At 37.3% G+C, this 21,831-nt stretch overlaps 1 protein-coding gene across 1 annotated transcript in view; it reads left to right on the top strand.

Annotated features, from left to right (window-relative positions):
• Gpc6 (glypican 6) overlaps nucleotides 1–21,831 on the top strand; it is a 1,075,163-nt gene that overhangs the window by 538,174 nt on the left and 515,158 nt on the right. The window contains exon 3 of the mRNA XM_005374116.2: nucleotides 8,768–9,159. Coding sequence (XP_005374173.1) covers nucleotides 8,768–9,159 — 392 coding nt within the window. The remainder of the gene's footprint in view (nucleotides 1–8,767; nucleotides 9,160–21,831) is intronic.

Here is a 21,831-nt window from a genome sequence, read left to right as displayed (position 1 = left end):
TCGACATTGTGAAATGATAGGAAAACACTCAAGGGTAAAGGAAAACTGGGGTGTGGGGAAAGAGAAGGGAAAGAATGAGAAATTCTGTGTGTATGTATATACAGGATAGTTAACATAGTTGTTCTACTGTCTTCTATTTTTGCTGAAAGAAACTGTCAATGAGTCCTAGATTGTTCAATATTGCATGTCTCTGTTTTCATGAGAAACCACTTTTAAGATATCAGTATGTAATACAACAAGCATTGTTAATTTCCTACGACTTTGTTTGTAACTCTGTATTGTCTGTACTCTTCTTTTGCTGTTTTGTAAAAGGTTGTCTGTCTGTGACTGTTTTCCTCCTTTTATTTTTAAAATAACATAAAAAAAATTCCTCTTTTTCTGTGCCTTTTATTTGTCTGCCATTGAGATAGTGGAAGAGCGTTGGGGCCTCATATCAATAGGTCTTCTTGCTTGGAATAAATGTACTAAGCGTTCATTATTTTAAGAACAATCGTATTTCCTTAAAAGATATGTAGGCCAGGCATTGTGGGCCATGCCTGTAATCCTAACACTGGGGAGGCAGAGGCAGGAGGATCTTAGTCAGTTCAAGGCCAACCTTGGATACATAGTGAGTTTAAGCGCAGTCTGATCTACCTACAGAGACCTGTCCCCAAAAAACAAAAAGCAAAATAAAACAAACAAAAAAGATATCTAGCCTAGAACTATATTACCTACATGTTGCAGGATTTAAATACTTAGTTGCTTGCTTAAAAATAATATTTCCTAAGTATTAAAATATGTTTTCAGTAGAATTTATCAGAAACATGTGAATATACTCATGTATATGTAAGTTGTTGGTAATATATATATGTGCTATTATAAAAAGATCTATGTGCATATACCATGCTATTTTGGTCCAAAATGTGTAACAACTTCTTGTGTGCCAATCACTGTCTTATGCATTAGCTCATGTCCCAGGCTCTGTGATTTCTGTACCAGATGTCACCTCATGAAAAGCCTATACTAATCCTAGAGATTTGAGCACGTTCTCCAACATGAGTTGCTTATATCAGCTAATTAGCACTAGTGGGAAAAAAAAAATCACACTTGAAAATTGTTTTGTAAATGATTTATATATGACTTTAGAATGCATTTTGCAATTTATACTTAAATACAGTTTTAGCTGCTGTCTTAGGACATTAATTATTCAAATTTCATTGTGATAATTTGATTTGGGATGAACTACAGAGCCACTCTGCCTTCTTGTTTGCTCTTAGAACTCATTTTTGTCTGCAATAGTTTGGAGTCTTGTGTTGCATACTAGTTAAACAACCTAGGGCAATCACTTAAAACTTGAAGTCTTAGTTTCCTCATCTGAAAAGTAGACATGCTCAAATCTAACTGGCTAAAATATGAGTCAACCCTTTAACACAGTGTCTCATGTACATCCAACCGTGGGCATCTTCTTAGGTGCTATCTCTAATTATGCTTGAAATTAGCCTCACTGATTGTTTCAAAGCCATTATTTGTCTTTTAATATTTGAAGTGTATACTTTCCTCCTGAAATGGAAGAGAAGAAATAAAATTGACCCATGTTCTTTTGCTGTATCCTTTTCATTTTAAATAAGTTTGTTGTGATGGAAGAAGGAACAGCACTTAAGGAACAGAAATATGACCCTAAAAAACCTTCAAGCAGAAAAACTGTGCATTGCTCTACTAGAACATTTTGAAATCATGTAGGTGTCCATTAAGCCTAGGAAGAATTGACTGAGTAAATCATAACCCTTACATAATATGATAATTTAATTTATGAGAACACACACGTGCACACGTACAGAGTTATGGAAAGCGTGAATGGAGAGATGGGCAGCGGCAAGTCATGAATGAATTTCTTCATGCAGCAGCTTTGACTCACAATAATTATAGGTTCTGACTTCTCTCTTTTTGGAATGAATTGTTATTTTAAAAGTAACTTTTATGTAATTCCAACTCTATAATGTTTTTAAAAAAGAATGCATTCTGTTTGTTTCTTACATGAAAATACAAGTAATTTTTAAGAAAAAGTACCAAGATGATGTGATAATATCTGTATTCAAAACAACTCATTTCTTCTTATACAACAGTTTTTAAAAAAAAAAAAAAAAAACTTATTTTGGGAAGAAATAACAAATGGAAGTTTTGTTTGTTGACAACAAAAATAACTTCAAATAAAATGCTCCAGAGTGAGTCTCTTCAGTACTACAGACAAACAATGGAATGGAAGAAGCTTTATGTGGGGCAGGACTGGATAGGAGACACCAAAGCCTTTGGGAGTTCACTCCAGCACAGCATTGCTTAGGAAAAGGCAAAGCATGGCGTGGTGTAGGCAGAGTTTGTGGAGGAAGGCAGAGTTTGATGATCAGCATTTTTTTAAGCAGAGAACAATGTACGTCTTATGCATAGATGCAGGTGAACTTGGAACATGGAAGAATATGAGCTATATATATGTAAATATTTAAGAATTTGGAGGGTTACCTGGAGGCAAATCAGTTTCATCTTGTTCTGAAATGTAGTTTCCATCCATGCTTTCTCTCCCTCTCTCTCTCTCTCTCTCTCTCTCTCTCTCTCTCTCTCTCTCTCTCTCTCTCTCTCTCTTCCTCCATCTCTCTCCCTCCCTCCCTCCGTCTCTATGAGCCCACAAAAATCCTAACAGGAGTCAGACCAGATGACGTCAGGGTGTATTTCACTGTACTTTTATGTTCCTCCATCTCTGTTTTCATTCACTGCTCATCATGTTTTAATACCCTACTATGTGTCAGGAAGCATACATCCTGTATTGGTCAGCTTCACTGTCCTTGGGACACAAAACCCACCACTTGCTAATTAAAGAAAGAGACATGTAATGTGGTTCACAGTTTCAAGGGATTCAGTGCATCAGCTGCCTCCAAGGCAGAACTACGGCAGAGGGCAGAGCAGAGCAAAGGTGCTTAGTTAATGGTTCTGGGGAAGTATAGCAGGGGAAGACTGCCAGAGAGGAAGGGACCGCGTACCCTGCATAGTACCCAAGGTTGTACTGCATGTCCCAGCTGGACACATACACGGAAGTACGCTCCACCAATCCTATAGCTGTTCTCAAGCCCGTCAAGGTGAAATAGCCAAGCTTAACTGCCACACATGTAAATGCCAATACTAACTTCTAAGAATCCTAGTTTGAATACAATCTGTATTTCAGTTCCTTTTGCTTAAAAATACAGCTCCTCAGATTTTTAGAGTAAGTAATTTATGGATTTTCAGGGTGAGAAATATGTTGTTCTTTCTCCCTTGGAATGTTTTTATGTTCTCTCTGTAGACTTCTGGGATTTATATGTGCAAAGGTCGCTCTTAGCAGGTGGGAGTGAGATGGGGAGAGAGAGTGACTTTGTCCTCCAAAGGACATTTGCCAGTGTTTGGGGTATTTTGATTTTCATTACAGAGAGAAGGATGTGCTGCTAGCTGCATCTGGTAAGTAGAGGCCAGGGATGCTATTCATAACCTACAGTGCACAGGGTAACTTCCCCCCAACACAGAATTATCTAGCTCAAACTGTAACAGTGCTAAGGTTGAGAAAACAGATGTAAGGTAATGGCGTTCAGCTGCTAAATATATAAACCAAAACCTGCCACAAAAGATGCTGGGTGTCCTGAGCAATGTCAGTCTTTACCTCTACTTGCTTACAAGGTCTCAACCTCTGCAGAGTAGAAGTAGACTACTGAGGGTTTGAATAGTCAATATTTGTTTGTGGGACAAAATACTTGATACATACAACTTAAAAGGAAGAAATGTTTTATTTGGTTCACAGTTTCAAAAGTTTCAGTCCATGGTCAACTGTCTCCAAGGCAAGAACATCATGGTTGAAGAGTGTGGTGGAATCCAACTGCTTAGTTCATGCTGGGTGGGAACCAGAGAATGGTACCTGGGCTAGAGAATAAAAACGCCAGGGGTCAGATATATTTCTCAAGGTCCCACTTCATGATCCACCCAGACAGACTCAGAAATGTGCTTTACTAATCTCATAGGCAGCTGACAAACCACAAGTTGATAATCAAGATTTACCATCATGGGGATTATGCTTACTTAAACTTGAAGTTGAACACTGAGTGAAATAAATGGCACTAGATGTCTTTCTCCATTAAGACCCCTCATTAACTCAACCTTCTGTGTAAGCAAGATTTCTCAAAAAGAAATGAACTCAAAGCAGACAGATATACTTGGAATGATGAAGAGCTTTCCTGCTTGGTTAACCTTGAAACAGACATTGAGTGGGCATGCTGGGAACTGCATTGTCTGGGCATCATAACTCCTAGTGATTATCAGGTTTCAACACCATTTTTTCCTCTAAAACAGCTTCTGCCTTAGAGTGGTCCATAGCCAAAGTTTGACTGGGCTGACCCAACTGATTTATCTAGATTTGGAGGAGAGAGTAGAAACAAAGACAGTAGGACAGAACCTCACAGGTACACTTATGGACACGTGTGTGTGTATGTGTGTGTGTGTGTGTGTGTGTGTGTGTGTGTGTGTGTGTGTGTGTGTTTGCATCTGAGTTTAGGGATACAAGCTTAGCATACCTGCTTTCCAAGGTAGGGCAGTTGCTCTCTGTAATGATGTGTAGCCACCACTGTCTTAGTTGTTTTCTCATTGCTGAAACAAAATATGTGACACCTACAACTTAAGATTTATTTCAGCTCACCGTTTATACAGATTTCAGTCCATAGTCAGCTGGATTCAAAACAGGGTGGGATGGCAGAGGAGAAACTGTCCATGGCAGAGCAAGCAGGAGGTGGTAGCAGCGGCAGCAACTTGCCTTCCATCGTTCCCTTTCATCCTATCCAAGATACAAGCCTGTGGGATTCTATCACCCACACCCAAAGTGTGGCTTCCCTTCTCGTGGAGAGCACAGGAACAGATTAAGAAAAAGATGCCATATTGCACATAACCCAATCACCAGGCCCAATCTACCATAGTATATGCTTTTTCACAGTGGTGTTAAGGAGCAACTTTTATGGCTGAAATAGTTCCCCTATTTCACTGTTTCATTTACCTGCAAATTGCTTGGAAGGCTTTAGCCTAGTTTTTTCCTCTGTCTTATAGCTTCCCTTAGAGACCTGTTTGCCATCTTGCATTTCAATCTGTTCATCTGGATGGTTTCTTTGAAGCCTTTCTCAGTTATCCTTAGGGCACCTCTTGGCTCCTAGGAGTTGGTTTTAGCCCCTGAAGAGGCCTCTCCAAGCAACAAGCAGCAAAATATAGGCTTTCTTTTCACTTGTGGAACAGTGGTGGTTTTTATCTACATGATTGTTCTCCTTGAAGCAGTCTGCCTTACAGCTAACAGATGTTTGCATTGAGATCTCCTCTAGATGAATAAAATCCTCCCAGAGGCTAATGCTTGCTGAAGTTCTTTTGTACACCTATGAAGCATAAACTGAGCCCTAAGCAACTACCTTTGATGTATATTTTGTGATTGGGGAAGAGAAGAAAAAAACTCCAATAGTATTTCTTTTAGCCAAACTGTTTCTTATAGATGAGAAATTTTGTTGATAGAAGGCTTTCTCCAGTGTGAGCTTTGCCCTCTCCAAGTAAACAAAATGTTATATTGAAGTTGGGTCTTGTTGTATTGCTCTTGATTTTTTTTTTTTTTCTGTGATGGGTTTGGACATAATACTTCATCAGGAAAATGGATCGAGTTGTTGTCTTGCAAATCCCTATCTTGTTTGGAAGTACTGAGAAAAAAAATTCACCCAAGCATAAAATACTTTGTGCAGTGTCAACCTTCAAAAGGTGCAAGTCTACAGACCTGCAAAAATTGAAATACGTTGACTTGTTTTTGGGTGACATTAGTTTTGCCTCAGTAACTTGGAACCTTATTTTTCATGAGATCTAAGATCAATGTATCCTAAGATAGCAGCATTTTTCATAATTCGCTGATATATTATCATCTTTCAATACTAAATATTACGTTTGACTAGGAAGTCAGTAAACCATATAATGATTTTGAACAAGGGATAATTTGACTTTTGAGGACCAGTGAAGCTAATAGCAAAGTTCTGAGACAGTGACATACCCTTAGAAAAAAATTTAAGGTTAGAAAATAATGAAATGTTTCTTAAGCCATGTTTATTGGACTACAGTGACTTGGTTTCTACATTCATCCATGAATACATAAGAAAACAAACCATAAGACGCAGTGAGTGGTCATTCTGATTGGAATTGTTCACCTTCAAAGCAGGCAAAAGCCTAATATTTCACAGTCTGCATGTGAGGAAAGATGAGACCTCAGGAATTTAACCTTGGCAAAGGAAAAACACAAGGTTCATCCTGAAAACAAACCTTTGTACCTCAGGCCACTGGACAGTGATGAGGACCGAGGGGCTCTGCCTTTGCCTCTGCCCGCCCCCTCTCTCTCTCTCACTGGCTTTCTCTCTCTCACTTGCCTTTGCAAATTCAGACCATGCTATTGATTACTGAGTACTCATTGCTGAAACCGCTGCTCTGTGTTCAATAAATTAAACTTTAATTCCAAAGTCCAACAAAATAATTGACCTCAAAAAGAAGATAAATGAATAGACTGTTCAGAGCTCATGATTAGAATCCACTTCTAGTCCTGTTATATTACAATTTTTCAATTCAGTGATTTTCCCATTCTCTCCCACCTTCTCCCACAATCTATAACACCTTTCACCCTGTTCTAATATCAGCAAAGCCAGGTTATCTTCATTCTTGATTTCAAGATGGAAAGATTTTACTTATGCTCATATGCTGGCATTGATATTAATAATTTAATATAGTTCTCATTTTAGAACAAACTAGGTAACTAGTACTTCTGCAAAACTGTATCATGCCCTGTATTTCATACAATCATAAATACCATTGATGTGTAGCATACATAATTATATGCTTCACCACTAATTTTGTTTATGAAATCTTTGAAGTTTACATTGTTTCTTTTTGTAATATTTTAGTTGTATAACTTTATGGAATGCAGTGTGATAATTTGATACATGTATAGAATGTACAATGATAAAATCATTGCACACTCTTTATCACTATACACTACTTTAAGTAGATTGTTTCCACCTCATTAAATATTTGAAATTTTTTATTAATGTATAATAATCTGACATGTTTATTCAGTATAGTATAATATTTCAACACATATAAACAATATGTACTGACCAAGATAGAGTTATTAACACTTATTTCTTCTTATCAATTAAAGGATTAATAATATATATTGTGATTTTACACTGAGAAAAATAAAAGTGGGGAATATTCAGTGACTTGAACAGAATTACATAGGGTTTATAATCCATGACTCAAGTTTTTGCTGCCTCTATAGCAATAGAAATTCTTTAAGAAAAAAAAAGTTCTTCCTGTAAAAGAGTACACAAGTGAGCAGATTCCTTTTTAAGATGTGTTGTTTTGATCTTATTTTAAAAACAAATATAAAATAGTTACCATTAGTGTAGACACTGTGAAATCATTAAGATAATTGTTCACCTCTACACTAACTGGAATGAAAGTGGCTGAACCAAGTGCTTCTTCAGCCAGCTTCTAAGAGAACACAAAATAACATTCGTGGAGTCCGTACAAAAAGGATGTATTATCTTCTTTCCATGGGTTGAGAAAGAATCCTTCAGGGCTCGAAAAGGAAGAATCTTTTTGTAATTTTTATTGGGAGTCCTTGATATGTCCATGGCTTCTTCTGTCCCTGCATTTCTGAGAAAGGACACAGCTTCAGGGAACAGAAAGAAGCGTTTAAGAGATGACATAGTCTCTTCATTACTAGGAACTTGGACTGACAGACTCAGAAGCATTCTCTTACCTTAGTTTTCCCCATTCTCCAAAAGGAATAAAATTTGGGCTTCCTCTACCCAAGCTCTTTTATGATGTCTAGGCTTGTATGTGCCCTACATACACAAAGAGCCTCCTTAGCAAGCCTAGCATGAACTCCGGTGAGGTTAGCAGTACCCAGTGGCTTTACTTTGTTTCTTATTTTGATACCGTCAGTGATCTAAGAAACACTCAAGTACTCACATGTTGTAACATACTTTTTATTCAGAACCACTAAACCACAAAGCCCAAATACCAGTATTTTGTTAGTTTATATTTATAATGATAATCCAAGATACTTCATGACTTAGTGATTCATTATGACCACCTTAATTATGTTCATTATAGCTTTAGCAGTAAGTGAACTTAACTGCATGGTGGATCTCTGAACAGTTAATTGATTGCTATATAGGAATTTGAAAGAGCCCAAATATTATATTAATTTGAGCATCTTATTTAAAGACTATTCCAAATAAAAGCAATTTAATTGAATTTAGTATTACAGCAAATTAGTAAATAGGTTAGAGAAAATGTTTATCAGTGTGCATTTGTTATTATGTTAATAACAATACTTTGCACATTATATCTGCAACCTATTTTGATTTGAGCATATATCAAACAATAGGTTTTTCTAAAGTTTAACAGTACATGAAGAAAGAATGGAGCTGTTTCAGAGGTGTATGAAGTAAGAACTTCTTATGCTAATGGATGTTCTTTCAAATGGAGATCACAGGGTCTTCTAATTCTTTTACCTTTAGAAGATCATGGATAAAGATCAAATCACATTTAAAATATCATTTTCATTTGTCCATTAATGCTTTAATCACAAAGTACCCTTTTACTATGAAACTGCCCATGCAAAGTGGTTGTATTTAAAGTAAGTCAATGCTCTGAACTTCCCACATCTTATTAATTTATGACTGCTTTCTTGTTTTATCTCCAGAATTTTTCCGGGAGCTGTTGGAGAATGCTGAGAAGTCCCTAAATGACATGTTTGTCCGGACCTATGGGATGCTGTACATGCAGAATTCGGAAGTGTTCCAGGACCTTTTCACAGAGCTGAAGAGATACTACACTGGGGGCAACGTGAACCTGGAGGAGATGCTCAATGATTTCTGGGCTCGGCTCTTGGAACGTATGTTCCAGCTGATAAACCCTCAGTATCACTTCAGCGAGGACTACTTGGAGTGCGTGAGCAAATATACAGACCAGCTGAAGCCCTTTGGAGATGTGCCCCGGAAGCTGAAGATTCAGGTCACCCGCGCCTTCATTGCTGCCCGGACCTTCGTCCAGGGGCTCACTGTGGGCAGAGAAGTGGCAAACCGAGTTTCCAAGGTACTGAGAATGTGCAGTGTCTCTCTAGCTGCTCTTCCTTTTTATTCTGGTTTTAAAACAAATGTTTACAAAAGAAATTAAAGTGCAAGTTGTTACTTATGTTGGTCCTCCCTCTTAGAGAAATCAGCTAAATACACAAGTTTAATTTTGTTTTGTTTTTTTCCCTTGTTTTGTGTGAGAGAAGATAGAATTCCAAGCAGCTTCTAGGAAGCTTAGGACACAGCGTCAATATTTGTCAGCAACAGAGTAGAGACGTTTTCATCAGGAGCGATGTGACAACAGTTGGCTTAGAACTATGCTCACTTGACGTTTCTGGTTGGAGTTTTAAGGATTATAAATGCTCACGGAACAACCAATTTGGGGGTTCTGATCTCCTTTGCGAATGAAAGTGGCAATGTTGAGGAACAGCCAGTAGATGCAAACTGCTGTTCAGGACAGTGGCTCCTGCCACTTCTTCTTTGGAGTGATTGTCAGGTGGCTGAATTCCCTCAGAGCACAGGAAGAGCTTTTCGCTGACACCTGTAGAACTGGACTAGGGAGGGAGGTCTGAAAATACAAAGTATAGATTCCGGCAGATAATTCCTTTTGTTATCCGTTATCTGCGTAGTTCCATGCAGTGTATTGTGTTGGATTTATGAGAAAGATAAATCACAAACTCACTTTGAAGCCTTTCCTTGAGGATAAGGTCTCTAACCCTTTGATGCAAGGGATCATTCTCCACTGCTGTCTTGAAACACTATTTCCTGTGTAGAGGAGATCTGCCTTTGTTTAAGTTTGTCCTTGACATTTAACTGCTCTTATGAGATGGGCCTGCCCATTTATGAGGTCAGTCCTACAAAGAAACTAAAAGACGATTACTATAAGTAAAGTAAAAACAATACATAAAAGGAATCTGGCATTATGTCACCTCACGAAGGTCATATTTATACAAAGATTATTGCCAAACAGTACTTCTTTATTGCAGTACTGTGCCAAAGAGTCACAGTGTTTTTCATAACTATTGGCACTACCCTGCTATATTTCTTTTCTCCTTTTTTCCCATTTTGATCTCAATATTTAGATCTTGGCGTAGAGCTCATGCATGCCCTTAAAATGTTTCTCTATGGCATAATTTTTAAAATTCACAGAAATATATTGTTAAATGATCAGTTCCTGAAATGGTTGAGCATATGGAAACATTATTTGTGGAAGGCTCTTAAAGGGATAGTTACAAAGGATTTAATGATATAAAGGGTGTACACCTCGGATGTTCAGTACAATATTTTTTATTGAATAGCAATAATGATTTCTATGTCAAAGGAACTATATTCCCAAAGGTGGATTAATAAATAACTGGCCATGTGAAATAGCAAGGGGAAGTAGGATCACATGAGGACAGTGTGTAAAATATAATTTAGTACCAAATAAATATATATTCTGTAATTTCTTGATATGTTTTGTTGTAGCAAACAATTTAGATAAATTAACTTCATAAGTTACACAAAAAATAAGTTTAGTCCCAAAAGCTTCAAATCGAAGGCTTTGCTCTTGGTGAAGAACAGAACAATCAGCCTCATGTGGTGGTGCATCTCTGACTCTAGCACTTGTGAGGCTGAAGCAGGAAAATCCAGGGAGAATTCAAGGCCACACAGGGCTGCATGGTAAGTTCAAGGGAGGCCTAGAGTCTACGATGAGACCCTGTCTCAACATACAAAGGGAAATATAAGGTGAGAAAAATCAAACCACAGATTGATGTAACTAATATTGCTGCTGGGGGTATTTTTTTGTCTGAGTGTAAATAACATTTAGATCCATATATCATGATCTGAGGAGATTCCAGTGAGTCAAGAAAGTACATATTTTCTAGCAAAGTGTTTAAAAAGCTACATGGTAGATTGCTGCTGATCATTTCCCTACATCTCAGATGATGCCATTAATAATTTTCAAGGATTGCCACCCTTTGATCACTCCTGGACTCTCTTATTTTGAGCTCTTTGTCTGCCATAATCTAACTTCCTACTTTAAATAGTGGTATTTAACATCAGGGCCTCACCATGAGTGGATGATGACTTTTGGTCTTTTCCCAGAAGTGAGGAGGAATGTACTTGGTTTGCCTGATCCCTTCATTTACAGAGCAACAGCTTTAAGTATGGAATTTGTGGGTCATATATGCTTGAAAGTTAATTGATTTATGCAGATTCTGACTTGGCTGACCTGAGGCTCATAAGCCCTGACCAACTAATCTCATCAATCCCATGCTGCCATCTGAGTACTGCCTTTTGGGGAAGGAAGGAAGGGCAGGGGAGGAAAGAGGAAGGAAGGAAAGAAGGAAGGAAGAAGGAGAGAAAGAAGGAAGGTAGGAAAAAAGGAGGGAGGGAGAAAAGGAGCACAGGAAGAAAGAAAAGGAAAGAAAAAGGAGAGGACCTCAGATTAAAAGAAGCTGAGCAAGTTTCTCTTAATTCATAGCTCTAATATTTCAGTATTTTCCTAATGAGTTTTCTCACTTAATGATTACCAGATGGTCTATAGCTGAGTAAACTAAAACAAACTTACTAGTGCTGTGATTTTTATCACCCAGCCTACTTTGTAATAGATATAAATTGGTGCAAGAACTGAACGTATGACAGGGGAAGGAAAAAGCAACTGTGAAGCTGAAGTCTTCTTGTGATCCATTAATTGAATGATTTAGAGTTGGTGAAATGAAGCCAAAAGAGTTAGAGAATTCAAGGTAAAATTCTCACTTTCAGATCAACAAAGCAGGTGCCTCTCTAACATTGTGTCTTGCAGATTTTGTTCTCTTTGGTTTTTTTCTCTTCATTGACAGAGACTTGAAGTCTTTGAAGACATCATTAATAGTTTCTAATTAATTGTTTTGACTGGAAAATTTACGTCTTTGGCAAAACACAGCAGTTGACACAAATGTTTTGACATAACATTGTAGGGAATTTCCTTAGAAGAAAAAGGAAGGCTAATTTGTAAGAATCAGCAGAATCATTTATAACACTTACATTTCCCATTTTATGGATATAAACTATGACTTTTACTAGCCTTTAAAAGGGACCAATTTACTTGAAGTGAGTATAACTCAAGATCTAACTCAGAAGCATTGTGTGGTTGTGGAATGAATATCTCTGGCACTTAGTGAGCCAAGATTTATCTTCTGTGTGAATTACCTTTTTTGAGCATGACAAGAGTTGGCAAGGTGTGGAGTATCAGGAACTTTAATACTTTGCCAATCAAAGTATGAATTGAAGGGCTGGGGATTTAGCTCAGTGGCACAGCGCCTGCCTGGAAAGCACAAAGTCGTGAGTTCTATTCCCAGTACCGGAAAAAAATAAATAAATAAACAAAATAAAAGTATAAACTGATGTCTTTACTTTAGAAAATGATTTGCAAATTCCTGCATTGTTGAAGATGTACATATCCTGAAACTCGCTCTCTCCCTCTAGATCAGGTTATGCATGCATACAGAAAGACAGAAGAATGTTTATAGCAGCAATTTTTATCATAACAAGAAGGAGAAATGTTGCACATATCCCATCTACATAAACAGTGATCTCTGCCAGGTGTGGTTGTGCATGGAAGCATTGTAATCCCAACACTCTGGGAAGCTGAGGCAGGAGGATTGCAAGTTTAAATCCAGCCTGGACAACTTAGTGAGACCATGGACAACTTAGTGAAGTGATGTCATAGAAAATAGCAAATTTTGCTTTTACTTTTTAGAGAGACCAGGATATTTTCATCAGTAGACATGTGCTTATGCATGCTACAGAACCAGGTGTTTTTGCATAAAGAGCCTCTTAAATTGTTCACTCACCTGAGTAAACCAGCCTTGCATTAACATTTTGTGCCTAGAAAACAGTAAGCACAGTCAATTTACAATAAATGTGGTTGATGCACTATAAGTTTGAACAATTTATGATCAAATTTGATGAGAGGAAGGTGGTGAAATACCTCCATTCAGTATGTCTTTGATCATGGTGGAAAACTTTTCTGAAGAATTTACTGTGCATTCAACTTACAGGAGAAAGGTATTAGAATTAGTTGTCCATATTAGAATTAGTTGTCCATTAGAATTAGTTGTCCAAAGGTATTAGAATTAGTTGTCCATGCAAGTGGCCTTACAATAAGGCCACTTATTGTAAACATCACTTGAGTTCCTGGTCTTGTTCCTTCTGTGGCAATATTTTGATTGGAGTTAATTTTTGTGGCATGATCTAGAAATGAAAATGAACACAGGAAAGGCCTTAGGTAAATGAAATTATCTTATGGTTCTTCTGTGGTTGGTGTCTTCTCTAATTGATGATTATTCAGTGTAGATTACTTCAATAATATATAGTGTACAAAGAATAGGTAAAGCCTTTCAAAATTATCAATAATGCTTTTATGTGTACAACTTTTAAGCCAACATAAATAATTTAGCCTTGTTTTATGATGATGCTATATTTTGTTTAGAAAGTACTTTGCAGTTGATTAATAAATAATTCCATGATAAAAATAGTAAGAATGTGAAATTAGTACTAAGAACCATAACAAAAGTAGCTGCTTAGTAGAAGTGACTGAAAATGTATAAATTTTACCATGGTTCAGGGACTGTTAAACTCTGGAAATCACAAAATATAAAGAAGCTCAGCTGTCAGAAAAAGAAAAGAACATTTTCTCTTTCAACTAGTAGGTGAGGTGAATCACCTCTGAATCTACAGAACAGAGAATGCTTCATTTCATTAAAACAATTTGATCACTGTAACTAGAACAATTAAATTTTTTTTTTACTAATTTTAAGACTTCATTGGAATGCATATAACCTACATACATAAATCTGGAAAACTGTTGAATTAGGAAGATGGTAAAAACCAAGGAAAATGAAGCCATTTATTTCCAGTGCATTAAAAGCTATTTGTGTGTCCTTTTGTCTTGGTCATTGGTAGCTTGTGTCTCTTTTAAAAAACTTCTGTTGAGTTATTTTGAGAATTATGCTGTTGGAATTACATTAAAATGAGCACCTTTCTCACTAGTGAATACAGTTTTGTGATTTTGTTCATGCTGAGAGAAGAGGGGCTTCCTCACCCTTGCTAAATGGGCCTCCAGTAGAGAAAATTTGGGAACAACAGCTCACACTCTCCAGCACCTATCAGGTGTAACCTCCTGCCTCCTGCAGCCTGAGATGAACTGTTATAATAATCTACCATCATCTGACCCAAATGCAAATCCTCACAAAAATGGAGGCATTTTGGAGCTTAGGCTTAGCTTTGATCAGTTAGCATTTATTCAGTGTGCTTAGTATGTTAAGTACTGTTGCTAAGGTGGGAAGATTAAGCAAGGGAAAGTTTTGGCAAGTACTAATTGGAAAAGAGAAAAACAGAAACTAATGATGCCAATATATAAGGAGAGATTTCTGAATAAATGCTTTAGAAATGGAAAAGAGAGGCACTTAGCTTAATGTTGGGGTACAAGTAAATAGTTATGGATAGAGATATCAGAACTGCATTTGAAAAACACGTGGGAGTGGGTGTTGGGCAGATGGTGTGGGCAACTCCATGGAGAAGGGTGCTGCACACAGAGGCAACTACTGAGCACAACCATGGAGGTGCAAAACCAGATGATGTGTGCAGGAAGCCACAACATATCATATCCTTATGGTGGAAAGCATAAAACAATAAATTGAGGGAGATAAGGCCAGAGACCTGTGCTGAACCTTTGAAGTAAAACTCTGCTCTTACTAATGTTTTATGCATGTCTATTCTGCCTGCATAATTAAAAAGTAATCCTTCTGTGGATAGCGGCATTACAGTACTTTGGAAAAACAAACACATGTGATCCACCTAGTATGTACCAGGCACTCTGCTATGAAAAAACAGAGGAAATAACAATGAATAGCCTAACCTTTCAGGAAATCACAGTCTATTCAGAAGAGATACAGGTGTAAAAATTTCAAATATAGTATAAGTAATCAGCATAATGATAGCAATGTGAATAAAATACTGTAGAAACTAAGAGAAATATATGTTTTCCTATGTCTTCAGAAATTGGAAAAAGCATCTTAGCATGGACAAAAAAGCAATATTATGTTCTACAAACATGTACAGAAAAGGGAGGATGAAGTGATAGCTGGAGGGGGGAAGGAAGGAAAGGAGATGAAAAAAAGGAAGGAACCAACTTCCCACCAGGAGCACAAGCATTGTGTACTACACATATATTCTAGTATAAAGAAAAAAAGGCAAAAAGGAATAGAGTTTTTTCATAAAGAGAAAGAGGTATGGATTTCCTGCCAGGTGCCAAGGCCGTGGTCCTTTGTAGTTGAGGCTATGAGGTAGATTTGGGCCATCTTATTTGGCATAATATTTCAGATATAGGAATTTGAAGAGCTTTGCACAAGCGAGAGGCATCCACCAGTATTTTTCAATAAACAACGATGTGATTCACTTTTTACTTAAAGGAAGAGGGCCCATGGTTCATGGTCAGGATGCACTGGGTGGGGGAGCACCATTCAGGTCCTGAAGGGGAAGCAGTTGTAACTGAGGAGATGAGAAGCAATAGGACTGGTGTCAGAGCAGCAGGGCGCAGAGTGGAGAGCACATTTGCAGAGACGAAGATTCCGGTACAGCGGCTAAGTGCCGTCTTCTCAGGGTCTGTCCCCAGCAAGGAACATGGCATCTGGCACACAGTTTGTTCCCATTTAGTAACAGTTACCTCCCTGCTGATGGATTTGAGAATCACTAAGATATAAATGTTGGCAAAAGATGGAAGCATTTAGCGAGAGAAAGAAGAAACAAACTCAGATGAACTATCAAGGACTATACATATTTAAAGAGGATTCAGAAGACAAATGCCAAGAACTAGAAAAAACATGTCCTAAAAGTAAAGAGAGAGAGAATTAAAAAAAAAAAAAAAAAAAAAAGGAGTCAGAAGTCCTGACTGCTACAGATAGTGGAAAGCACTGAGAAAACAGACCTTTGGATCTGATCATCAGAATTTACTAATTTCATCAGCACAGTTTGACCTGAATTGTTTAATTAATTGCAAAGTTAAATCTCCTGCTCCTACTAACAATAATGGCTTGTGGGCTGGCACCTGTCAGTGAATAGGCTGTTAGCGTTCGGAAACATGGAAATACAAAGCTTGAAACTGTTGTTAAAATTTCTTCAGGACACCATCGGTGGCCTCGTCCTTGACTGGGGTTGTGCTGTGTGGTGATTCTGTGGTGTGAACCACGCACTAATTTTGCTTTCTAGGGTCATGGATCTGATCACGACACACTGGGAAAAATCGAAGAACCAGCCAAAGATGGTTCACATAATTTGAGCCTCAAACATAGCTTGAAATGTATGATTCTAGAATAATGCTAAGAATAAGGAAAGAATGAATGTGTTTTGAGTGATTCTTTTGGAGTGTTTGGGTTTTTCTTTCTTTTTGGTTTCCCTCACCCTTTCCTGTGCCCTACTGTTTCCACTGGGATATGTTCCGTATGTTTACAACCACGATGGACTCTGTAAACCCATTCTGATTGACATGTCTGCTGTTCACTGTGTCCCACAAATATGAAAAGTCCTTTGGGGCCATGGAGAATGTGTGCTGCAAGCCAATGAGACATCTTTGTTACTAATAGGGAACATCCACTGGTGAAATGCGGCAATTAAGGTACATCACAAATAAAAAAGCCCAAGGATAAAACTCTACCGCTGTAACTCAGAGAATGCTGTTTCTAAAAAGGCTTCATAAAGAAAATGGACCTGACAGTTTACCCCAGTATCAGTGCTGCCTCTGTTATTAAGTATTTTTCTCTGAATGTATTTAACACTCTTCCTATTGAAAGGCTTTAGGAAACAAGGTTTGAACAAGAATCATACAGAAATTATTTCCACACGCAAAAGCACGTTCAGGGTGCAGGAAGGAGATTAGGCAAGGTGTGATATTGTAACCTGAACTTGAAAGTTTGGAGAGTTTCTCTTTTATCGTCCCATCTTTGGAGAGCCAACATTACAAGGACATTCCCTGATGCAGTATCAGTGCTCTGTAGAGGTTTATGATCCAAGATACACATCGAAAAGAATTTTAATAAAACTTGACAGATATATTGCATTAATAGTGCTGACATACTGAAGAAGCAGAACTTAGGTAGAGAGTATGACATACTAGTATCTTTTAAAATGACGAATTAGGTCATACAGATATTTGTTTGTAAGAAAGATGGGAGATATGCTATTACTATCTGTAGATTTTCTCCATTGTTACCTGTGTGATTACAAGCAAAGGTTGTTCCCCTTCATATGTGTGCATTATACCTCTTCATCTTGATGAGCTATATTCAGCACAAATACAATGGATTAATCTCAGATGCTTAGAATATAGTGATCATCCCAAAGCATGTTGAAAATACATTTTCTTGTGTCTAACTGGGGTAACCAACAGTGAAAATGAACAATTTAGAGTGTCAGTAATAGGGCAATGGTGACCTTGACTGTCAGTTGTAAACAAACCTGTAGCCTAAATCGATAGATATTCCAAGTTAACTTCAAGTGACACTTAAGGCACGTACACAAACAGAAATTATGAATTCTTTTTCCCCCTTGCTAGTTATGCTGCCTGTCAAAAATGCCACAGTCATATTAAATACACAGCAGAGAGCAGTGGCTTTTATATGAGAATTTTGTCTTCTTCGGTTCACATTATCTGACAAGTCAAGAAGGCTGACTTTCCTGTGTTCATTTTGTGTTGGAGCTTGGAAATCAAATACATTTGCTCATTGAACATTTTAAACTTTGATAACTATATTAATTATGGAAACATTATTCTGCATACTGCTTTCATAGTAGGTACAAATATAAGGTCCTCCATAAAGAAATGCAGTCATTTATAAATAATAGGTGTTAAAACTTTCATTTGCTCTTGGCTTTCTACAAACATATTCTCTTACTAAAAATACACCAAGACATAAGGCAATGTTTATTTCACCATTTTTCAATAAAAATGGACAATATTTAGTAAGAAGTACATGGTTTTATAGTGCTGTAAAAAATCAGAGAAGCAAGCACTCTGTGGAAACTTTCATTCCTCCTGAGCATTTTGTTGCTCAAATTAGATGCTGGACCAAGGAGAATTCAATTGTTCTGGCAATAAAGAATTTTATTGAAAAGACGAACCTTATGATATCCTGCTGCATTTGTAGACAGACGATAACTATATAAAATATTTATGACACTATTTCCATAAAATATCTGAACTATCTATTTTGGAATGGAGAAAAATACACCCTGACATTTTGGCTAGGATGGCAGATAGACTGAAAATTGAACATCTTTTTTTATTTGTGCAATTTTTAAAGTGTTAAAGTGATAGTTTTTTTTTTTTTCTAGCAGCAGTCTGATACACCAAATTTTTAAGAAATTTTCAACCCTCCCACTCCCTACTGTGTAAGTCCTCCTTCTTTGTCACTTACATTTTGATTCTGGAAAAAGAGAGCTGGGGAAGTGACATAATCTCATGAATCACCCAAATCAAGTGAACATGTTTTTCCTTCAAATTATCAAGAAAATTCAAACAAAATTGTTTCTCTATCTTAAGACACCTAAGTGTTAAAAGAATGCAAAAGAGTACACAGAAGAAAATAATCCTAAATTCCCTCTATACAAAGATAGCTAATATCAAAAGTTTGTGTTATTGGTGTACCTAATGTACCTAGTATAACATAATTTTGTAATGTCAAGTTATGTGGGATGTTTATTATTGAATTCTACTGTTTTCATTTTGATATCCTATGTAGTGGCATTTCTTTTAAAAATGCTGTTTCATTCTGGGAGTTTTGGTTTGGTTTCAATATTTTTAGGGAAGTTTCATAAATACTAGCCTGCTGGAAGTTCTTTAAAAGAGAAGAAAAAGCTGTCCTATGTAGTTTGTGTGTATATGTATGTATGCATGCTTATCTTAACTCATTTTGCACTCTGAATCCCAATGTACATGAAATTTTCATGATGCTTTCATTTTGCATTTAACTATTGAAATTTATTGATTGATTTATAAATATTCTGGACAGTTACATGATTTTGAGTCAGGCCAAACTCTCACAAAGGGAGAAAGAAAGCAAATGGAGATGTTAAGTAGAGATAGGTATGAGACCAGTAAAACAATGCTTAATAGAAGTCCACGGGCAGTACTTTGCCTTGGGCCAAAAATTCGGAGGTAAACCAGATTACAAACTGGTAAGTCTTGTTTTCTACTGGCCCACAGACATAGCTTATTGGGCATAGATTCATTTTAGATTTCAGTGTTTGAAATGAGAAAGTTCAGAATAAAATATGGATTTTCACAGTTTTGCTGAACATAGGACACCCTGGCCTGTGACTACAAAGCAAAAATCAGCTGGAGTTAATTGTTTAGCTTGCGCTTGTTTTAGATGTCCACCTATGTCCCAGTTTGATCTGGGGCTGATCACTCCGGTACTCGGCCTGATCCTAAGGTCAATGATATTGCCATTTATTACAATGCTTGCTTCTTTTATTTATAATACAGGAATATCTCTCTGTACCTATGTCTTTACCAAAACTGAAAAAGTGAAAGTCAAATAAGGCCATATTTCAAGAAAAAAATGATAGGAACCTTTGTTTCTTCTTCTTCATTTTGGACATTGTTATGGTTTACACCTAGATGTACACCAAAACCTCATGGGCTCATAGGTGGGACTTTGGCAAGGTGATTGGCTCATGGGGTGAGTCCACTGATGATTTATAGCTAATTGTGATGTTAAGAGACAAATCCTGGTGGTAGGAGGGAAGTCACTAGTGGTGTGGGCTGGAAGTATAGCTCTCCCTGCTGCCTCCCTGAGTTGCTGTTTCCCTGCGCCATGCCTTGCTGTCTTGAAGCCAGTTGACCATGGCCCAAAACCACTATAAACTGTGACCCATTGTATAGTACACCCTTCCTCCTTTAATTTGTGGGTGTCAGGCACTGTGTCTCAACTGTGAGAAAGTAACTAATGTAGCCATGTAAGATATTCCAAGTATTCGTTGCACTAATTATTTAAAGCATACAACTCAGTGAACTTTACCCAGAGTTATTATTGGACCCATTAGTCTGAATTTATAAAGATCTTTTGAAGCTTTCCAGCAGTCATCAGTATGAAGTAAACAGTATTCATTAATTAAGTGAAAAGAAACCCTTAACTAAGAAAAAGTGGTACATTTCTTGATGTTGGAACCAGGAAAGAATCATCACCCCACGCCTAAGGTTGCTTTTGAGCAAACAGACCTTCACAACAGAAGGCCTAGAATTTTTCCTATCAGTGTCATCACAGCACCATCACTGGTATCAAATGCTTTCTGTCTTATGTCAGTGAAAGCAAGTTACTGAGTCCTTGCCAACCATGGTCAGGAGTACTTTTCACATTTGCCGCTTCTTCCTTACCTGAGTCCTCTGAGATAGGTGTACTGATCAGCTCCCTGCAGCTGAATGACTCATAGCCCATACTGTACCTCCACACAGCCTCACAACGTTTGAGGCTCTAGACTGAACATAAACCTCTCTGGTCTCTAGCAATGCCACTGAAGAATATTGTGCACGCCACATCTATAATTTAAAAATGTCTTCCAAGTATATTAAGATAAAATGAACCAGGTGAAATCATTTTAATAATGTTTCTTCAACTCTGTAAATTTAAAACGTTGCCATTTAAATATGTAACTGTTAAAATTACTAATGTATATTTTAGTTTTTTTGTAGAAAAAAAAATTACAGACTATAAGTTACCATAAAAAACTCAAAGAGCCTTACATAAGAGCCTCTGAGATAGTTCTCAAAAAAAAAATGTCCTTTTGCTTGTTTGTTTTTTGTGCTGGGAATCGAACTCACAATCTTGCGCTTGCCAGGCAAGGGCTGTACTGTAGAGCTATATCCGTGGTCCCTGTTTGTTTGTTTGTTTGTTGAGACAGAGTTTTCATATGTAGTTCAGACCAGCCTGGAACTCACTGTTACCTAGGTTGGCCCAAACTCTTGACAGTTCCCCCAGCCTCAGCTTTCTTTCTGGAATTATACCACACCTGAAATCAAAACAAAGGATCTTCATTCACATGAAGAGAGCCCATCACTAAATTAAATGACTTAAAACCACATGATTCATAACTGTCCAGATAGAATTGAGATGGTTTTCCTTTTCTATTGATAAAGGTTTTTTGTTGTGGTTCCTGTTTTTTTTTTTTTTTTTCAGTTAGTTACCCCTGAAATACTGGTTCTTTAGATTATTACGTAAAATGCAGAATCAAATATCAGTGTGTGTTTTGTACATACAGCATGTGTTGGTTTGGACTAGCCATACTTCATGAACTCAGGCACCATACTGGCTAAGAGCTAATGAATTAAACAGTGCAGAGACGTAGTTTCAATACACTATTCTCCTATTTAAAGTGAAGAAATTTTAAGAACTCCTCCTAGAAAATCTAAACTCTTGTAGTTGATTATTCATTTAGTTCCCCTGGTTAAAAAGAAAAGAAGGAAACACTCTGTCTTTGCATGGTGCATTGTTATCCCTGATTAGAACTCTAACATAAATAATGTAGACACTTTATCGAGAGATTTGTTCTTGCCAGGGTCTCAGAAGCCCTATATGTGATGCTACCAGGATTCCTAAATGTGATGAGCAGCAGGAAGTTTGTGAATCCTCACAGATGGATTACTCTGTGATTTTTAGTCTGCCCCGGGGAGCTG

This window comes from Chinchilla lanigera, unplaced genomic scaffold, assembly GCF_000276665.1.
Source record: "Chinchilla lanigera isolate Chin_1 unplaced genomic scaffold, ChiLan1.0 scaffold00003, whole genome shotgun sequence".
Classification (NCBI taxonomy): Eukaryota; Metazoa; Chordata; class Mammalia; order Rodentia; family Chinchillidae; genus Chinchilla; species Chinchilla lanigera.
Note: the sequence above shows the minus strand (reverse complement) of the source record. Positions and strands in the feature narration are given on the sequence as shown.